The sequence below is a fragment of the Beta vulgaris genome, chromosome 4, assembly GCF_026745355.1.
Source record: "Beta vulgaris subsp. vulgaris cultivar EL10 chromosome 4, EL10.2, whole genome shotgun sequence".
NCBI lineage: Eukaryota > Viridiplantae > Streptophyta > Magnoliopsida > Caryophyllales > Amaranthaceae > Beta > Beta vulgaris.
Genome location: NC_079205.1, coordinates 64,280,084 through 64,303,177, shown reverse-complemented (window position 1 = coordinate 64,303,177; position 23,094 = coordinate 64,280,084). Strand labels below are relative to the sequence as shown.

The following is a 23,094-nucleotide window of genomic DNA, read 5'->3' as shown; positions in this document are numbered from 1 at the left end:
ATTCAGAATATCACCGTTTCACTTAAAATAATCTTAATTATGGGTTATTATAAAATAATCTAAATTATTGGGAGTATTTTCTCAAAATAATCCAAATTTTTAATTATCCTATATATAATAGACCCAAAAGGGATCATTGAAGGGAAGAAAAATAGAAGTTTGGATTATTTAGGAAAGGTACTCCAAATAGTTTAGATTATTTCAGAATAACCCAAAATTGAAATTATTTGAACAGAACGGTCATAGTTGAGATTATTTTTGTCAATTTTGCCATTTATAAATCATGTTGGAGTATCATGTAGTAGTGATTGTATAATTCTATTATTTTTTTTTCTTTTACTATTGAGAAAAGCATCCGAAGGTCCTGTTACCAACTCCCAAGTCCTAACTTATCCTGATAATTTACTCTAGGACCCAGCATCAGCTAAGAATATTGAACTCCACCAATCAAAGTTGTGTTGTTGACAATTCTAAGATTGAAAAAAATTGGAATTAATGATATATGCCCTTTATCCAGGCTGTTTTCTACTATGTATCATTGTTACTTCGTTAGCTACTCTTTTATTGCTTTCCTATATAAAGGAATATCACTGCCACTTATTCTACCAAGGAACTCGATATTCCCAAAAACAACCACCCAAAAGATGGGAAACAATGGAGGGCCAAGGCATTTGCCTTGGCTGGGGAAGGGTTACACCTTAATGTTATGCCTATTTTTCACTAGCGCTCTAGCCACGGATCCTTACATGTATGTTTCCCCTCCGCCGCCTCATCACGGCCACCAAGGCCACCCTTACAAACACCATGGTCATGTCAAGTCTCCGCCACCACCATCTCCGGCTTACCATTACAAATCTCCACCCCCACCATCACCTTCACCGCCACCTCCTTACGTCTATAAATCTCCACCACCACCCGTTCATTCACCACATCCTCCGTATTATTACAAGTCACCACCCCCACCATCGCCTTCACCCCCACCTCCCTACGTCTATAAATCACCACCACCACCCATGCATTCACCACCTCCGCCATATTACTACAAGTCACCACCTCCTCCATCGCCTTCACCACCACCTCCTTACGTCTATAAATCACCACCACCGCCCATGCATTCACCACCTCCCCCATATTACTACAAGTCACCACCCCCACCATTGCCTTCACCACCACCTCCTTATGTATATAAATCTCCACCACCACCTGTTCATTCACCACTTCCTCCCTATGTTTATAAATCTCCACCACCACCCATGCATTCACCACTTCCTCCATATTACTACAAGTCACCACCTCCACCATCGCCTTCCCCACCACCTCCATATTACTACAAGTCACCACCCCCACCATCACCTTCACCACCACCTCCTTACGTCTATAAATCTCCACCACCACCCATGCAATCACCACCTCCTCCTCCATACTACTACAAGTCACCACCCCCACCATCACCTTCTCCACCACCTCCTTATGTCTATAAATCTCCACCACCACCCAAGCATTCACCACCTCCATATTACTACAAGTCACCACCACCACCATCACCGTCTCCTCCTCCTCCCTACGTCTACAAATCTCCACCACATCCAATGAAGTCACCTCCACCTCCATACCACTATTCATCTCCACCACCTCCAAAGAAGTCTCCTCCACCATACTACTACAAGTCTCCCCCTCCACCAATAAAATCACCTCCTCCACCTATTTACCACTACAAGTCACCACCCCCTCCAAAGAAATCCCCATCACCGCCGCCTTACTATTACAAGTCTCCCCCGCCACCGGTACACTCACCACCACCTCCATACTACTATAAATCTCCACCACCACCCGCGCATTCGCCACCTCCACCAGTGTACCACTACAAGTCTCCCCCTCCCCCAATGCACTCATCATCTCCTCCATACGTTTACAAGTCCCCCCCACCTCCAATGAAGTCTCCTCCACCGACATACGTTTACAAATCACCGCCTCCTCCAATGCATAAACCACCAACTCCATACTACTACAGCTCTCCGCCACCTCCATACTATTAGTACTGAATGAGCAAAACTGTTCAAGTTAGTATACATTAGAACAATATTGAATCAAGTTGCCGCAAGAATAAGTCATTGATGCGATATTGGTCTTCTTTTTCTTAATGATTAATTGTAAAATTGTTTTTTGTTCTTGTGAAAGTGTACCTAATAGTGATTGTTTGAATAAAAATTTTACATCATTAATACATGACACGTTTAGGTGCAATGATAAGATATCTGGTACGTATATACCTTCTCCATTTCAAAATACGTAACTTATTCTATATTTATTAAAATATAATTTTAATTATTAATATTTTTAATTACTTATTAGTAAAAAATTTAAAAAAATTGAAACGTTTTAAATATTAAAGGACATGCACATTATCAACTAACAACATATGATATATCACGCCATGATGATATATAATCTTTAAATATTGCAAAATATGCTTAAATTTAGTTTACAAATGATGCAATGATCAAATTATTATAGGTATTGTAAAAGGAAAATATGAATTTTGATATATGCAGGCATTAAGTAGTTAGGGTTGTCGAAGGAATGACAATCATCTTGACTTAGGGTTGCATATAAGTACTAAATACAATAGTATCAATTTAGGAATTTATAATATGATCATAGGTCAATTAATGTAATAAATGCTTATATAGTACTCCCTCCGTTTCAAAATATAAGGCACGTACGATGTTTGTGGTCGAACTTTGACCGTTAATTACTTTCCATTTATGTTGATAGAAAATTTTAAAAAATAATAATGTATTATAGTATTTTTCAAGATCGACGAATCCAACGGTATAATTTTTATAGTTTTTATTTATCGTATTTGAGAGATATTTGTAGTCAAAGTAAATTTTTATAAAACATAAATGCCTTATATTTTTGAAACAGAAGAAATGTTTAATAAATATTTTCTTTTTTAACTTCACCATGCAATCCTAAAGGCGGCATAAATTACTCCTAAGTGTAACATTGCTGGTTGATAAATTGTCATTAAGAATAAATTAAATAATGTTCCTACTAAGAAGTGGAAATGTCTCAATTCTCATATATCGATGTTGCTGCTAGTGCTAGGGCTCATCATGTTCCGTACTGATGTAGTGAGGTCGGACAATAAGATAGATCTCGGGCTAGGTAGCCTCACCTTGGGCTTGGGCTTGGGCTTGGGCTTGGGCTTGGGCTTGGGCTTGGGCTTGGGCTTGGGCTTGGGCTTGGGCTTGGGCTTGTTAGAGTGAGCTGTGAAAGCATACAGTTTAATAAATAGTGGTTACTGTTTTATTATCTGCTCAAATGCACCTTATTCGTTGACAATGCATGTTCTCTACGTCTAGATAAATGGTTAGGTACACTAATTAAGGGCCTTATAATTACTCTCTTCTTTCCTTAGATTTCATTCATATTTCATCTGTTTAAAAATAGTTGTACCATTTCATGTTTTCACGTTTGCCAATACATTATTTCAAACATTAATATCGTTAATTATCAATAAGTCAAAATTATAAAAAATTTGATATTAATATAAATACGTTGATACGAATCTAAAAAAATCTCATGCAACTATGTTTTTCCTAAAATATAAATCGCCAAAGACAATCAAAGTGCAAGATGTGAATAATAAACACTATACAAATGGTGCAACTATTTCTAAACGCAGGAAGTATTAAATTAGCATCCTTATCTAGTGTCTTATTTCTTGGAGGAAAAGATATCCATTATTAACTATTTAGATATATTTAAAAACTCTAGGTATTTAATAAAATTATGTTAATCATATATATGAATCCTTAGTTTCTTCTTGAGGAGGATATTTTCTTTTTCCTTAACTTATAAAATATACTCCATCCGTTTCATATTAATCTACACACTTACACTTTTCACATATGTCAATTCAAAATTTTAAGGACATATATCTTTAGTTTTGTATTTGTAAAAATTATAAAAAGTACATATTACCTTTTGATAATATTATATACGCTGTCCTCAAATATTTTTAAATCTCTATTATATACGCCAAGGAAGGAGGTGTGGTGTCCGTGTTTGAAATGACTAGAATAAACTTTTGATAATTTAAAATAATATTTTCTATTTATAAAAAAAATAAAAAATGAGAATCAATGCAACTTGCCATATAGAATAAGTCGAAAATGGAATGTGCAATCACTATATAACTTGAAAAAATAGATTGACACAATCAATTCACGAAATTAATTAGAATCTTCAATAAAAAAAAGTTAGTGATATATTACTTCGTATTATTTACAAAGTTCAAACAATATCGTTTATTAATATTTAGAATCATTAAAGAATTATAATAAACCGCTGACAATGAATTATTAAATTAAATCATCAACCAAATTTTTCAGTGACGGTATTAAACAGTAAAAAATCAGTCAACTTTAATTTAAAAAGATAATACTTCTATAAAGAACCTCAATAATTGACATTCACTACCAAAATAATTTTAAATTGAAAAAACATTATCATTCATACATATAGCTTCATAAGAGTGTGGACGCACGCATCGCATGCATATACGACTAGTATTTATATGGTGAAAGAGGCGGTTTTACAATAATTCTCATGTCACTAACTCTTTTATAAAATATCCACATAATCAAATAATGTATTTTGAATTCTCATTTGACAATTCGACCTATTTTGAATAGTTCATGCAATAATCATAATAAAAACAAAAAGAAACGTATATTTTTGTCATCAACAGGATCTCAACTTTCAAATGGTGAAAATCAATAGAACAACAAGAAAAGAACAGATAATGACAATACTTATATACTCCATATTGGGCAGGTCGATCGAATGAGGACACAAACCACTAATTCAAATTTTAACAAAATTGATAGAGATAGTCAAGTAAACTTTAGTCAATAGATATTTGTCATCTTTAATTTTCTTCTTCTTTTAATGAATTTTTCTTATTTTTGATTTGCTGTCCTCCATTTATTCATTAGCTTTTTCTTTCTTTATCATCAAATTTGCTCTTTAGTTATTGTTAGTATTAGAATTCCACTATAGAATATGCACTACGAGGACCAAAATCATCATTGCTTAATAATTCACGTACTCTTGCACTTCATGTGCTAAAAACTAAAAGCAAAAACCCATTATAGAGCAACTTGTAACTGTAAGATAAGGAATTGTAAACATTATCTTTGTTTAAAAGTTTTCTCTCTTTTTGTTTTCCTTGGTTATTTAAATATAGCCATTATTTACATCACTTTGTGCCAAAATAATAGGGTAATTTCTAAGTTTGGCAAGTTATTTTTTGAATCTTATTCCCTATTATTCTCAATAATTTATATTTTTAAAACATTCTAATATGGTTGCATTGTATGTTAAATGAATATAGAAAATCAAATGTGAAGGAGATTAATGATCTTTTACTTAGATTATATTAGTTTCTCAAGAAAGAAAAACAATGGTTAGTTTAACATTTAATTTATTACGAATGCATATATGCTAAGGCCGGTTTACTCGATTAGTTGGTGGTGGTGTTATGTTATTATTGATATGTATAAACGGATTGTTGACAATATATGAATGGGATTACTATATGGTTGATACATATAAAAATATATAATACTGATAATATATGATATATACATAAACTTACAATGTCGTACCATTATTTGAGAATCTAACGTGTTACATCAAAAACGAACTATTTAGTATTTATACACGGTGGGAGTATGCATAATTGTAAATTATTGTTTGTTCGATCTTAGGCATGTCATCATTTCAGCCACCATGTATAATAACAACTCTTGCACTAATAAAAAGAACCAACGTAGTCCATGGGATAATTTATTGTCATTGATATGATTTGATGACTTCATATTTACATAAAATTAAGGGCCCGTAATTATCAATTAAGAGCCACTTAAGGTGATGATCAACAAATTTCATAGCTCAATATATGCGTGGTGGACTCAACCACCAACTAATTTCTTCGAAACCTAACCTTCTGTCTCCTTTATCTCTGACCATTGGGTGGTTTCCAATCTAGGTGTCACTCTTAACAAGTTTTTGTCACAGTTCAAATGAAATTATTATAGGATGTCTATCAATCCATCTAAGCAGAGATAAAAGAAAGAAAAAAAAAAAAAGGCACGTCACAAAAAGTAATGGCCCCTTAGTATGATCAGTATTGATGTCATTTTTAATCTTTTATTTTATGATTTTAGAAGTTAATTATATAATATAAGTGGGATAATGAGCTTAAAGTTAGTCGAGTTATACTAATTTTTTCATTTTGTAAAATTGTCAATAATATAATGTTACTTTAATAGTCAACAGAAAATTGAAAACTACTTTTTTTTCATATTTTTGTTTTTAGTTTTAAAAAATAGAAAACTGGAAACAAAAGAATGAATAGTCGTGCCACAAGGATTTCAAACAATATTATGAAAAGAATTTTTCTGATACACAAAGGCGAAAAACAAATAGGAATAGAGCTATAAGGATTAAGGAGTATATATATATTATGATACGAGACATTGTTTAATACTATTATGTGTAATTGAAACATCAACTTTAGTATATTTAATTTTTAGTTCATATATAATAAAAAATATTGATTATCTCCATTAATTAAAGTGATGTACATGTACGATACATCTATCACTTTCCCCATAGATAAGCTAATGTTACATTTATTAAAAACAATCCTTTAATTTCCTCACTGATAATTTTGCTCAATTTCCTTTTTTGGGATGAATACTAATAAGTTTAATTTGACCGTGAATTGTCATTGATAATTAGGTTGTTACACATGCACCAATTGATTGCAAGTTATAAGTTAAGGTTATGCTATATGCAACCCTAGAATTGCATATAAGATATAAATACACTACTTAAACTGGAAATAAGTTGTGGATTTATGAATTTTTTTTGCATCAACCGATATAATAAATGATCAATTAATGCAACTTATTTCCATTTTTACCTTTTTATATACAGCCCTTAGGGCTGCATATAACTTTTTCCTATAAGTTATAAGTATAATATCTCTTATAAATGTGTCTCTTTGATTGGGGTACTTGATCAGTTACTTAGCTTGTCAGTTGTCACATCGACATGGATCATTGAACTAAGTATTAGCTAAACATCACTTACGTTAACTAATTGAATTGAGATTACGATTTTCGTGTTTCTAATCAAATACTTCATTACAGTTCAAATGAAGCCATTAATTTGAGACTCAAAGCATCTTATCAGATTGAGTTTTAACATAGATATAGCTAAAAACACATATTAGGTTGCATAAATTTGGTTGAAATCACTTATAATTTTTTTTTGACGAACTTTAGACAGTGAGTTTTAAGTCACTCCAGTGTCGAGTTATGTTTTTCTGAATTTCTGTCATACATGCACCTACATACAGCTAGGGGATTTAGATACTTCACGTCATATTATACTCTTTTTGATCAATTTGATTAAATTTTATGTATCTTACCTAATTGTTAAGTATTGTTCGATAACTTTTGTTGTGTACATCTATACTAATATATTAAAAGGTAGTCCTCAATAGTTTGAAGAAACTCAAAAACATTTCCAAAATAGTCAAATTTGAAGTGATAGACGCATTTTGGAACTTTTTGAAAGCCCGGACATCAGATGTATGGCATGTACCTTATCATGGATGCATCCTAAGGTCATAAAAGATCATTTGAAAGCATCTTATACATGAGTTTAGATGAGCATATGGTGGGAAATGGGAGCCTTTTGAGGTACTTAGGGATTGAACTAGAAGAATATTAAACAAGTTTTGAGAAGCATTATTTTAAGGCAAGATAGAGGGTTTAACTACCCTATAGTCATCTCAAAGCCCTTGGTAAGGTCCGGATAAGTAACATTGATGGGCCTGGATTATGATGTGGGTTTGGCAAGGTCCAAATTGAAAATTAGTAAGTATAATGTTGTTTTATTATATATCAATATATATTTAAAAAAAATCCACTTTCTAAAAATATATACTCACAAATAATTGAATTTTTCTGACAGGTAGATAATTGAAGATCTTAACGTCAAAATTGTCCATTTATAAGCGTGAAAGTCAAAGTGTTGCAACTAATAAAAAAAACTAAGGACGTATTATGCATGTTCAACTATATGTTAGTACCTAAGCCTCGAAAATGTGAAAAGTTCTACTAAATATATAGTTGGTCAAAGTAATAATACGACCTCCATTTCTTTTAAATAATTACACTTTCACTTTTGATACTATTTACAAATTTTTCTTTGACTATCATTTGTGATTTATGGTTAAGAGAAAATATAGTCATATGGGGTCTTGTTTGATTCGTCTCGATATGTACTTTTAGAATATCGACTTTTTATATTTTTTTTACCAAATACAAAATTAGAGATATAAAAGCTCGAAGTAGTACAACAATATGCGTGAAAAAGGTAAGTGTAACTATTATTTAGGAACGGAGGTAGTACTATACTAGTTGTGTTGAGGAAAATGCGTAGTATATTTGTGCAAAGCCAAGACAGATTTAGTTATTTTGTGTTAGATACATCTTCCGAAATTAATATAATAAGATTATAGTCTATTAATGTTCTTTCTTGATCAATAAGAAGATAATACTATCGCTGTCTAGGTTTTTGATGTTATTCTTCATAATGAACCTGTGAATATGAACACTAGCATCCCAAGATCAATCTAGAAATATAATATAAAAGCTCATATTTCATTATTAAATTTGCTTGTATAAATAAATACATATTGCAACGACTGAACATATACATTTATTACATCAATTCTCAAATCCAAGCAGTAAAACATAGGTTATAACCTTGAGTTTTATTGAAATATATATTATATAATTATTTGTAATAGGGATGTGACATATAGTATAAAAGAGATTGAAACTAGGATGGTGTACGAGCTAGATACGGTGAATAGGAGTCATGAATGAGTAATGATAATAAGATGATGTAGAATTTCAGTATTGAGGTGGAGATTCGTAAGAGTATGAAGGGGACTTGTATGAGTCATATTTGTAGGTGGTGGAACTTATAGTATGAAGGAGATTTGTAGGCCGAGTATGAAGGAGACTCGTAGTGTGGTGGAGAGTTATAATATGATTCGGGGGACTTGTAGGGTGGTGGAGACTTATAGTATGAAGGGGATTTGTAGGACGGGTATGAAGGAGACTCGTAGTGTGGTGGAGAGTTATAATATGGTTCGGGGGACTTGTAGGGTGGTGGTGGAGACTTATAGTATGAAGGGGATTTGTAGGCCGGGTATGAAGGAGACTCGTAGTGTGGTGGAGAGTTATAATATGGTTCGGCGGACTTGTAGGGTGGTGGTGGAGACTTATAGTATGAAGGGGATTTGTAGGCCGGGTATGAAGGAGACTCGTAGTGTGGTGGAGAGTTATAATATGGTTCGGGGGACTTGTAGGCTGGGTACGAGGGTGAGTAAGAATCATAATAGTATGGTTCAGGAGACTTGTAGGCCTTATATGAGGGAGACTTGTAAGGTGGTGGAGAGTTATAATATGGTTCAGGAGACTTGTAGGCCGAATATGAGGGAGACTTATAGGGTGGAGACTCATATTTGTATGGTGGCGGCGAGTAGTATGGAGATTTGTAGTCGTATGAGTCTGCAACTACATCAGTGAGAAGTGTGAATAATGCAAAGGCACAAACAAGAGTAGTAAGCCAAAAATTTGCCATTTTATCGTGCCTAAAAAAACTATATATTCTGCTGTCTGATCTTCAGATTTCCTGAAAACTTGTAATTTTTGTTGGTGTTCAGGATATTTGTGAATATTGATGAAGATACATGTTGTTTATATAGCTTAGATTTGATGATTTGAACTTGCTAAATGATTTATTTAATTACCATAGAAGATTTCAACCTTGAGAAAACTTCATAGCTGATCACATACAACTCCCAACTTGAGTTTTAAAAGTATATTCTGAATGGTCACATACTCATCACATTGCTCTTGTCTGTCCTTGTTAAGTAAAAGTATTACCTAAAGAAACTGTCAAGTGGAAGAATGAATTTATTTAACTGGCTCAACGTAATGAAATGCCTCCTTTTTTTTCCTCTCTTTGTTGATATCTTTTACTTTGTCTTCACTAGTTGGAGTATATGGAATCGGTCTGTAAATTGTACTTCCTTGTTAAGTTAAACTGGCATCATGATCATTAGATTATGACCCTTAAAGACTTAACTCGTAGTGTGGTGGAGAGTTTTAAGATTATTTTCTCCTCTTTCTCCAATGTGGGACACTCACAAGTTGACTTTCAATGGGTTTCGACACACCCCTTCACTTGTGAGTATCCTTAGAAATTCAGAGCTAACTGGAAATGTCAGAGCAATAATCCTCTTAGGGGCTGGACATCCTGTTGAGGTAAATCATTATCCAGTAGCGATCAAATACCCAGTTTAGATGAGACTCGCAACCCGTGCTCTGATACCATGTTAATTTTTAGATTATATGAAAATGCGCCTGGGTAACTCAATAAGGAGGAGGAGAGTTTAGCCCACTTACAAGTTAGGAGGTTCCATCCTAAGACCAATTGGTGGTAGGAGGAGTAACTCCTCATCTTATAAAGTGGTTTATTTTCTCCTCTTTCTCCAATATGGGACACTCACAAGTCACAAGTGGACTTTTTAATAGGTTTCAACACAGTGTAAAATGATTTTCGTTGAAAACAATTTACAATGAAAAATACAATTTCAAGATTAGTTTTACGTTGTTTGGTTCCTAGAAAAAATATGAAAAGAAAGGAAAATGAAAGGGAAAGTAAGGAGTTAGTGAGATTTTGAAGGGAAAATAGTTTTACATCATTGGGAGAGCAATCTTGTTAGTGAGATTTTGAAGGGAAAATAGTTTTACATCATTGGGAGAGCAATCTTACTCATAAGAAAAATGGTTTTACACTCCTTTGCACACCAAACAATGTAAAATTGAAAATAGAGAAAAACAATATTCCAGGAAAATGTTTTACACCTTACCAAACGGTGCCTAAGGCTCTGTTCTTTTGGATTTAGTTTGTTTGAACTGAACTGAATAAACCTGAACTGAACTGAACTGAATTGAATTTTGTGAACTAAACTGAACTAAATTTTCATTCATTCAGTCGAAAAGAATGGAGTCTAAGAAAGGAAATTATATCATCTAAGACTCTTGTAGAATAATTAATTACTGTGAATTACTCTTTGAACTTTCTACAATGAAATGTCATTGTGAATTTCTGATCATTAGATTCAGATGTTTATGTAACGACCGCTTGAATTGTCATATACTTCATTTGTTTCTTTATAAGTGCAACACTTTGACTTTTACAATATTCAAACACATCACTTTGAGTGTATTGTATACTAATACTTCATATAGTAACAAAATTGATCATACTATCAACTTTTTATAACTTTTACAAATACATAATTAGATATACTAATAGTCAAAGTTATGCATTGGTAAGCGTGAAAGCCAAATTGTTGCTCTTATTTAGAAACAGAGGTTAGTATTAAATTACACAAAATATATCAAAAGTAAAGAAAAATACATTAAAAAAAATTGACCCTTGGATCCAATGCTATCGCTTCTTATCTCTCACATAGGAGACCAAGGTTCATAAAATAGTTGTTATTAACCACCGAAAGTTGGTGTTTTGGCCTGAAATTCATAAAATGGTTGAAATTAACCACCGAAAATATTCTAATAGGTCTTTTTAGACAAAAAAAATTTATTAGGTCCTTCCCTATAAAACATACTTCTTCCGTTCCATAATAAGTGAAATATAAGAATTGGGCACAAGATTTAATAAACATCACTTTCAAAAGCTAAAAGTCATAAAATACCCTTAGAGCATCTCCATTCATGGGGCACCCCATTTCTTCTCTCTCCTCACCTTATTTGTCCACCTCATTTTCCACTACCTCCCCATTTTACCTTACTCAAATTTGAAACACATACCTCCACTCATCTACCTCCCCATTTATCTTCTCTCTCTTATTTCCTATACCCCACCACATTATTATCAAAAGGAGGAGAGAGAAAACCAAACCACACAAGTTTGTGATGGACACTCTTGTAATATTGTCACTTTCTTTTATCCATTTAAGGTATGTTTCACTTATTTTGAAACGTTCTAAAATAGTAAGGGCCTGTTCTCCCCAGCTTATTTTCAGTTTAGTTCAGTTCAGTTCAGTTCAATTCAGTTCAATTCAGATCAGATCAGTTCAGTTTAGATTAGATCAGTTCAGTTCAGTTCAGTTTAGTTCAGCTCTTGACAATACTTTTACTCTCACATATCACTATTCATTTCAGTTCAGTTTAGTTCAGCTCTTGACAATACTTTTACTCTCACATATCACTATTCATTTCAATTCAATTCAGTTCAATTCAGTTCAGTTCAATTCAGTTCAGTTCAGATCAGTTCAATTCAGTTCAATTCAGTTCAGTTCAGTTCAGTTCAGTCCAGCTGTTTTATGCCGAAGAGAACAGGCTCTAAGTGTTTCGCTTATTATGAAACGGAGGAAGTATATTTTATTAGGTACTTTTTGACAAAAGACCCTATAATTTATCAAAGTTGTATGTTTTTTTTTTTTTCTCTTTTTCGTAAGGGTCCAACTTTTTTTAGAACACAGCCCACAAAATCTTCAAGACCAGCTGTATATAAATAGTAATGAAATTACTTAATCCATAACTCTGTCAAGCTCATCAACAATAAAACATTAAATACATAAAAGGAAAGAAAATAAAAAAACGTCAGATTAGTAACAATATTCTACAAAGATATCATCTTGATTTTAGCCTCAAGGTCATGAATTTAGGCTATGTTCAGTTCACCTTATTTTTGCTTATTTCAGATCTAATCAGATCAGAAAAAACAAGTTCAGACCAGATTAAAAAATAAGTTCAGATCAGTTCAGATCATGCTTATATTTAAAAATCATTATTACTATTAAATATCTTTCATTACATATTAGTAAAAATTATAATAATTGAATATTAATAAAGTACTCATTGAGACGAATCAAACAAGACCTCACATGACTATATTTTTTCTTATATATTGAGAAAAATCTAAAAGATAAGATCTTGTAAATCAGATCAGATCAGATCAGAAAAAATAAGTTCAGATCAGATCAAATAAGTTCATCAGAAAATTTCAGGTGAACTAAACATAGCCTTAAACACGAAAATCCTATCAACAGCGTAAACACGAAAATCCTCACAACAATAATCTAAACCCCACCAATAGGGGACAATCATCTATGAGTCTATCATTGAGTCCATTCGTTTGTTTGAAAGGATAAAATGATAAAAAGGAATAAGATGGTAACTTTTGATTTAATGCATAACATTGATTTCAGAAGTAAATAATGACGGAGTATAATTTATAGATTTAGATTTACACAGTTATATACTACTACCTCTCTACTTATTTAGTTGCATCATTTGAGTTTTGCAAAAAAAAAAAAAACAAGAAAAGATGAAAGAGAGTGCAAAATAGACATTAATGCCCCCAATTAACCCAACAGTGAAGGGAGGAGAGAGGAAATAGAAAAAGACAAAGTGTGAAAGGGACATCCTTTTACCACCAAAAATCATGTAGGGTTTCATTACAAAAAGGGGAGGAAATTCGGAACCACCAAAAAGTTACTTTTGGGATTTTTACACTCCTTCCAAAATTTCAAAAGTCAAAGTTCAACCCCTTGAGTCTATAAATACACATTGCAAGGTCAAATTTTCTCCTACAATTTTTTTTACAAAAAACACAGCACACACACACTGCACTAATTACACATAGTTGCTCTAGTTTCATGGTTGCTGCCCAATCAGCTCAGCAACATCAACAACCTCAACAACATCAACAACCTCAATGCCATGAAGAAAATGATTTTCACATGGACGTGGACGAGCTTCTTCTCCTTCAGAATCTGCAAGATTCAGACAGAGAAGATGAAGAGGTATACATTTTGTCCATTATTTAATCACATTAACGGGTAAAAAAAAATAGAATTATCTAATGCTTTAAGGACTCAGTTGGTGATGAAATGTTTTTCAATGTCAAGTTAATGGCCCATGGTATGTCAACCAAATAGCTGAATAGTTTGGGGTAAATAGGTCCACAATCTACAAAATATGGAAAGATGCAAAACATCAAGCAGCATCAGGGGCTACTATTGATATTACTAGCAAGAAGCCAGAGAGGTTGGGTAGAAAGGCAAAAATGTGGGATGAGGAGTATTTGAAATCAATTCCCCAAAAGAAAAGAACCACTATAAGGGCATTTGCTTCTGCATTAGGGGTGAGTGCATCATGTGTAGTGAGTATGTTGAAAAAGGGGATTATCAGGTCACGTACTAACAATATTAAACCCACCCTTAGAGTCACCATAAGCATGCAAGGTTACTATGGATAATGGATAAAATTATCCCAAGAGGTGTTAGAACAGGGACAAGATTTGAGTGTCTATTCAATGTCATACACATTGATGAGAATTGGTTCCTCCAAAGTAAGGTAACCCAAAGATACTACTTGCTAGCAGGTGAAGCAGAACCTTATAGGTCCACTCAACACATAAGTTTCATTCCAAAGTGCATGTTCATTGCAACAATTGGCAGACCAGTTATAACACAAGATGGGGTATGTTTGTTTGATGGGAAGATGGAAATTTGGGCATTTACAGAAGAGGTTGTGGCTCAAATAACAACATCAAACCAAACTGCAGGGGATATTCATTTAAGACCACAAACATCAATTACAAAAGCAATCATCAGGGAAAAAAAAAACTCAATCACTTGATTCTATCAATCAAACAGAAATGGCCAAAATGGCTTACAAATTGCATATGGATCCAATAAGATAATGCAAGACGTCATAAGCCCGGATGACACTGAATTCAATGAAGCAACCAATTCAGATGGGTTCAACATGAAGTTAATTTGTCAACCTGCCCAGTCACCTGATCTCAATGCCCTAGACTTGGGATTTTTCAACTCAATTCAAGCAATACAACACAAGAAGTTTCCAAATGATAATAAGGAACTAGTGGATTCAGTGGTGGATGCATATAATGAGTATGATCCTAAACTAATCAATTATACATGGCTGCAACTACAATATGTTATGGTTGAAATACTAAAAGTTAAAGGGGGTAATAATTAAAAAAATTCCTCATCTTGGCAAAAAAAAAAAAGAAGAAATGGACAAGTTAGGTGAGCTGCCAGTGGTTGTGCTAGTTGAGCAACAATTGATCGATGAAACAACAGTTCATTTGGCCGGATGGAGGAATCATAACTCTGAATATGAATGCACAACTCACGGAGGATGAGGTTGATGGCTTTGAATATCTAGACTAAATGCATGTAAAGTAAGTGAGGCATGACAAGCACTTTTTGTAAATCAATAAAGGGAAAGAAAAATGGAAGACCACTTTTTGTAAATGAAAGAAAGCAACCAAGTTCTGCAAACATGCTCTTTTGTGTAGTTACTAACTTTTTGTGTAATGAATTTGACCGTATGAAATGAAAATGATGCATGCATTTTGATTACATAATGTAGTCTCTTGATCGCAATTTCTGAATGAGAGTGTATGTTCTACTAGTTTATCGAGCAACAACGTTGCTTTCATATTTATCGAGAACTTTGCTAGTATCAGCAAGGGATTTCACAACATCGATAAATGTGGCTATTCCTAGCAATAAGCCATCAAGGGGTTCCGCCCCGTAGGTGAGACGAACCAGCTAACAGTTTCCAATTAAAACAATACATCTATAAAACCTATGTGCCGTCGTTATTGAAAATAATTCTCTCTCTTTATTTTTAGGTTAAGTGATGGTGGGACGAACCAACTAACAGTTTCTAGTTAACCGTTCTATATCGAAACTTCAAAAAACTTGGACCAAAAAACTATTTTTTTTTGGTCTAGACCAAAAAAATAAAACATTCAAAAAAAAGTTAATTGAACACGTAATAGGTAAGTTTTCCCTTAGGTTTCCAAAATCTCATATTAAGGTATTTACTCGAGCTAAGTTGCAACCATAAAAATTAAAACCTAAGACAAGCAGCAAAATATATTCAGTAATAACATAGAAAATCTTACCCCATATATTAAACTCTTGCAAAAATGTCGAATATCTTATAAATCAAACGGATTATTCCCAGGAATCCTTGATCCATAACTCCAACAAACCATCACCCTAAGACCAATGTCTCCATCTCCTCTAATATAGTCATATCCAAGTTCAAAATGGTTTGGCTAAATTCCACCTTCCCTTTAGCAATTTTGAGATGAGAATACTCCACAAGTCTGCTTCAACTACAAGAGAAGCATAGATAGTACTGCAATACAGCATCTAGATAATTGAATTTTCTTCCAGCGCTCAACGTTCATTTTTCCAAATCTTTAGTCTTCAAAAGTGTCGTTTTACAATGATCTTTCAAATTGGAATCATAGTCAAGCTCAAAATGACTGTATGAAGCGGTTATATTACCACAAACATCATATTCGGCGATGGTAGGCACACCATTCATATCAACGACTTCAACTTGAACCCATGCTTGTACCGCATGTTGAAATATGGCATCATACATCGTTATGCAATGTCCATTATGGCTTTTCAAAACATGCACAAAGTGGTTTGTCATAACTAGCCGACTGATATTTGACATCAGTATCTATTGACAACAAATCATCCCGATCACAATAGTCTTGAAAGAATCGACCACAAGTAATGCGAGCAACTTCAGTTTCAGTATAATCCCATGACAATTGCCAGTTACCCAGAGCAACGTATTCCAAACTACTTCCACAAGACCGGAGGCCCCAATACCGCCCAATTGGAGATCAATAGTAACACAGAAACCAGTAATAACATAAATAGTTTGAGAAGGACATGTCAAGGATACGGTAGAATTAGCACGTACATGCTCAGAATTTCTCCGATCTCGCTGGTACAATGTGTGAGCTACATTTAGATCAACAACTTCAATTTTACCATATACTTCTCATCGTCTCTCCGACTCATCAAATTTGTCAATGCTAATCTGGAAAACCTCAGCTAAAGATGTTGTATGAGCATATCCAACATCTGTGTCAAACCTCTTATAGGGTGGTGAAAGCCTGATTTTTACTCATTTTGATTTCGGTTTATCCAACATCTCTTTTGAAAAAAGAGCGATCATAATTTGTGAGGCAGATTTTCTGTCATCGAAAGTGTACGACTTATGATCAGCAAAAACATAAAAGGCTGGTTGGAGTTGGAAATACCCAAACGAAACACCGGAATCACTAGTACCAACCCCTATATCAGTATATGATTCCGAAAATCCTAATGGTTTAGTGCCCGTAAACAAAGTCCCACCCTTTTTACTGAACTCCTACCAATCACTCTCAGCATCCCTAACCGCAAGTAAGTACACATCAGATCTCTTATGCAGTATAAAAATAGTCTTTCCTTCAAAAGTAAGAGATGCTAAAAAATGAGATCGGAGAGTTCTCTTAATAACAGGATTCTTACCTCGTACAGCTCAAGCGCTTCCTCTCTCCCTTCTAATAGACGGTGGCAGTGTAAGTTGATCTGTATCGGAGTCGGGATTGGTTTGCAAATCAGCAAATGGGAGCATTGTTTTGGAAACTTCCTCCGCCGTCGGAAGATGAGGTACATTTAGTGTAGCTTTTTTAGGATGTTTGGCTACATTACGAAAACACTTCATGAATTCGTTGTAGTTTCGAGTAGGCAGTCCCGTTTTTGAGATTTTTTATCCCAATGGCGAAACTACATATTAGGATGGTGGGACGAACCAACTAACAGTTTCTAGTTAACCGTTCTATATCGAAACTTCAAAAAACTTGGACCAAAAAACTATTTTTTTTGGTCTAGACCAAAAAAATAAAATATTCAAAAAGAAGTTAATTGAACACGTAATAGGTAAGTTTTCCCTTAGGTTTCCAAAATCTCATATTAAGGTATTTACTCGAGCTAAGTTGCAACCATAAAAATTAAAACCTAAGACAAGCAGCAAAATATTATCAGTAATAACATAGAAAATCCTACCCCATATATTAAACTCTTGCAAAAATGTCGAATATCTTATAAATCAAACGGATTATTCCCAGGAATCCTTGATCCATAACTCCAAACCATCACCCTAAGACCAATGTCTCCATCTCCTCTAATATAGTCATATCCAAGTTCAAAATGGTTTGGCTAAATTCCACCTTCCCTTTAGCAATTTTGAGATGAGAACTACTCCACAAGTCTGCTTCAACTACAAGAGAAGCATAGATAGGTACTGCAATACAGCATCTAGATAATTGAATTTTCTTCCAGCGCTCAACGTTCATTTTTTCCAAATCTTTAGTCTTCAAAAGTGTCGTTTTACAATGATCTTTCAAATTGGAATCATAGTCAAGCTCAAAATGACTGTATGAAGCGGTTATATTACCACAAACATCATATTCGGCGATGGTAGGCACACCATTCATATCAACGACTTCAACTTGAACCCATGCTTGTACCGCATGTTGAAATATGGCATCATACATCGTTATGCAATGTCCATTATGGCTTTTCAAAACATGCACAAAGTGGTTTGTCATAACTAGCCGACTGATATTTGACATCAGTATCTATTGACAACAAATCATCCCGATCACAATAGTCTTGAAAGAATCGACCACAGTAATGCGAGCAACTTCAGTTTCAGTATAATCCCATGACAATTGCCAGTTACCCAGAGCAACGTATTCCAAACTACTTCCACAAGACCGGAGGCCCCAATACCGCCCAATTGGAGATCAATAGTCACAGAAACCAGTAATAACATAAATAGTTTGAGAAGGACATGTCAAGGATACGGTAGAATTAGCACGTACATGCTCAGAATTTCTCCGATCTCGCTGGTACAATGTGTGAGCTACATTTAGATCAACAACTTCAATTTTACCATATACTTCTCATCGTCTCTCCGACTCATCAAATTTGTCAATGCTAATCTGGAAAACCTCAGCTAAAGATGTTGTATGAGCATATCCAACATCTGTGTCAAACCTCTTATAGGGTGGTGAAAGCCTGATTTTTACTCATTTTGATTTCGGTTTATCCAACATCTCTTTTGAAAAAAGAGCGATCATAATTTGTGAGGCAGATTTTCTGTCATCGAAAGTGTACGACTTATGATCAGCAAAAACATAAAAGGCTGGTTGGAGTTGGAAATACCCAAACGAAACACCGGAATCACTAGTACCAACCCTATATCAGTATATGATTCCGAAAATCCTAATGGTTTAGTGCCCGTAAACAAAGTCCCACCCTTTTTACTGAACTCCTACCAATCACTCTCAGCATCCCTAACCGCAAGTAAGTACACATCAGATCTCTTATGCAGTATAAAAATAGTCTTTCCTTCAAAAGTAAGAGATGCTAAAAAATGAGATCGGAGAGTTCTCTTAATAACAGGATTCTTACCTCGTACAGCTCAAGCGCTTCCTCTCTCCCTTCTAATAGACGGTGGCAGTGTAAGTTGATCTGTATCGGAGTCGGGATTGGTTTGCAAATCAGCAAATGGGAGCATTGTTTTGGAAACTTCCTCCGCCGTCGGAAGATGAGGTACATTTAGTGTAGCTTTTTTAGGATGTTTGGCTACATTACGAAAACACTTCATGAATTCGTTGTAGTTTCGAGTAGGCAGTCCCGTTTTTGAGATTTTTTATCCCAATGGCGAAACTACATATTAGGATGGTGGGACGAACCAACTAACAGTTTCTAGTTAACCGTTCTATATCGAAACTTCAAAAAACTTGGACCAAAAAAACTATTTTTTTGGTCTAGACCAAAAAAATAAATATTCAAAAAGAAGTTAATTGAACACGTAATAGGTAAGTTTTCCCTTAGGTTTCCAAAATCTCATATTAAGGTATTTACTCGAGCTAAGTTGCAACCATAAAAATTAAAACCTAAGACAAGCAGCAAAATATATATCAGTAATAACATAGAAAATCCTACCCCATATATTAAACTCTTGCAAAAATGTCGAATATCTTATAAATCAAACGGATTATTCCCAGGAATCCTTGATCCATAACTCCAACAAACCATCACCCTAAGACCAATGTCTCCATCTCCTCTAATATAGTCATATCCAAGTTCAAAATGGTTTGGCTAAATTCCACCTTCCCTTCAGCAATTTTGAGATGAGAACTACTCCACAAGTCTGCTTCAACTACAAGAGAAGCATAGATAGGTACTGCAATACAGCATCTAGATAATTGAATTTTCTTCCAGCGCTCAACGTTCATTTTTTCCAAATCTTTAGTCTTCAAAAGTGTCGTTTTACAATGATCTTTCAAATTGGAATCATAGTCAAGCTCAAAATGACTGTATGAAGCGGTTATACTACCACAAACATCATATTCGGCGATGGTAGGCACACCATTCATATCAACGACTTCAACTTGAACCCATGCTTGTACCGCATGTTGAAATATGACATCATACATCGTTATGCAATGTCCATTATGGTTTTTCAAAACATGCACAAAGTGGTTTGTCATAACCAGCCGACTGATATTTGACATCAGTATCTATTGATAACAAATCATCCCGATCACAATAGTCTTGAAAGAATCAACCACAATAATGCGAGCAACTTCAGTTTCAGTATAATCCCATGACAATTGCCAGTTACCCAGAGCAACGTCTTCCAAACTACTTCCACAAGACCGGAGGCCCCAATACCGCCCTATTAGAGATCAATAGTAACACAAAAACCATTTATAACAGAAATAGTTTGAGAAGGACATGTCGAGGATACGGTAGAATTAGCACGTACATGCTCAGAATTTCTCCGATCTCGCTGGTACAATGTGTGAGCTACATTTAGATCAACAACTTCAATTTTACCATATACTTCTCATCGTCTCTCCGACTCATCAAATTTGTCAATGCTAATCTAGAAAACCTCAGCTAAAGATGTTGTATGAGCATATCCAACATCTGTTTCAAACCTCTTATAGGGTATTGAAAGCCTGATTTTTACTCATTTTGATTTCGGTTTATCCAACATCTATTCTGAAAAAAGAGCGATCATAATTTGTGAGGCAGATTTTCTGTCATCGAAAGTGTACGACTTATGATCAGCAAAAACATAAAAGGCTTGTTGGAGTTGGAAATACCCAAACGAAACAACGGAATCACTAGTACCAACCCCCTTTCTAATAGACGGTGGTAGTGTAAGTTGATCTGTATCGGAGTCGGGATCGGTTTGCAAATCAGCAAATGGGAGCATTGTTTTGGAAACTTCCTCCGGCGTCGGAAGATGAGGTACATTTAGTATAGCTTTTTTAGGATGTTTGGCTACATTACGAAAACACTTCATGAATTCGTTGTAGTTTCGAGTAGGCAGTCCCGTTTTTGAGATTTTGGATCACAAGGGCGAACCTACATATTAGGGCCATAATTAGGTCTAAAAATTTTATGTTTGATTTTTCGGTCCAGACCGAAAAAATAAACAGTTGTTTGGTCCGAATTTTTTGAAGTTTTGATTTTCGGTCCGGACCGAAAATAATTTTCTTTGTTGGCTTTTACATAACTTCTAAGAAAATTTAACAATATTTTTATGTACTTTTATATATATTACATCAAAAAATTATTATTATATAATAAATCTTGGTCGAAAAATGAAGTAATGAAATTCATAATTTGCAAAACCTTAAAAATTCGAATAAAGAACAAAAATTGAAGAGAAAAGAGAGAAATTACCCAATAATTTTGAGCGTTTGGCATTGAATTGGAAAACAAGTTGGAGAATTGAATAAGAAACTGAATTTGATTGAAGGAGTTATAGGTTGAAGAGTAAGCGTAATTCTCGACCATATTTGCAGTATTGAAGTGATATTTTCTTTTCCTTTTTTTTAATACTTTTCCTTTTATTCTCTCTTTTGTCTTTACTTATTTAGGTGATGTGTTTTACGGGCCTAGGCACCTGCCCCTCTCGCCTAGGCCTAATTACGGCCCTGGGAGTAGGAGAATTGGCGTTAAAAGTGTAATCCCCCATATTTAAAGATATTTAATTAAATAGTTTTAATCATTTTTGAATTATTAAAGCTATTAAATTTTAGTATTTGAGAGCAGAAGGGTATTTTGGTCATTTTACCAAAAGAGTAGTTGAATATTTTCACAAAGAAGTATTTTAGTATTTTCAAGAAAGTATTTTATTAATACTAGTAGGAAGATTATTTTGGAAATTGATCATCAAATGTATTTTGGCAATTTAATGAGTAAGGGCATTTTGGTCTTTTACTCAAAAATACTACCACTATAAAAAGGGAAACCCTAGTTTCCCATCATTCTCCATCACTCTTCTAGCCACTTTCTTCAAAAGGATTAAGGATGGGTTTCTTTTCTCTCTCAAACTCTAGTTTCCTTCAAGAAATTTCTTCAAAGTTCAAGCTTCTAATCTAGTTTTTGTTTTTGAAAATTTTAGGAAGATCTTGCAAATATCAAAGGGAAGCAAAAAGGTAATTATTTTTCTGAAAATTTTGAGGTTTTCTTCCCTTAGTTTCTCTCTCCTTCTCGCCTCTTTGCTTGCGATTTCCGGCCACCACGGTGGTGGTTCGCCGACGAGCTTCAACGGAAGTGCTGGCCACTGCCGGCCAGCAGTAGGTGGCAGCCGACTGGGCACGAGCGTCACCCTGTCACCGTCGCGCCAGTGGTGGTGCAGGTGGTGCTCGTGGTGGCGCCGGTTGGGTTAGTTTTTGAGATTGTGGTTTTCGAACCACTTGTAAAAAAAAAATTTGTTATTATTATTATTAAATAATTTACAGCAGTAATTTATTAGTAATTTATATATTTTATGAAGTTTAAGTAGTAGTTTATAGTGGGTTTTGCCTACTAGTAAAGGTTTTCAAAATTTTGACACAAATAGATTTTAAACTTTTCAACAAAAATCAGCTTTGTTAGTATTTCAAAGTGCTGATTTTTAGTTATTAGTAGCCTTGAATATTGTTGTGAAGTACTAATTGGTAGTACTTTATTATTGGTAGGTGTCAAGAATAGTA

General features: G+C 34.3%; 1 protein-coding gene across 1 annotated transcript; it reads left to right on the top strand.

Moving 5' to 3' along the window:
- Window positions 1-594: 594 nt before the first annotated feature.
- Window positions 595-2,226, top strand: LOC125497126 (extensin-2-like). The gene has a single exon (XM_048643817.1). It carries the CDS (start codon window positions 645-647, stop codon window positions 2,034-2,036), a length of 1,392 nt encoding a protein of 463 aa, XP_048499774.1. The 5' UTR covers window positions 595-644; the 3' UTR covers window positions 2,037-2,226.
- The last annotated feature ends 20,868 nt before the right edge of the window (window positions 2,227-23,094 follow it).

Coding starts and splice junctions, on each gene's coding strand:
- LOC125497126 (XM_048643817.1), top strand. CDS start 645: ATGGGAAACAATGGAGGGCCAAGGCATTTGCCTTGGCTGGGGAAGGGT.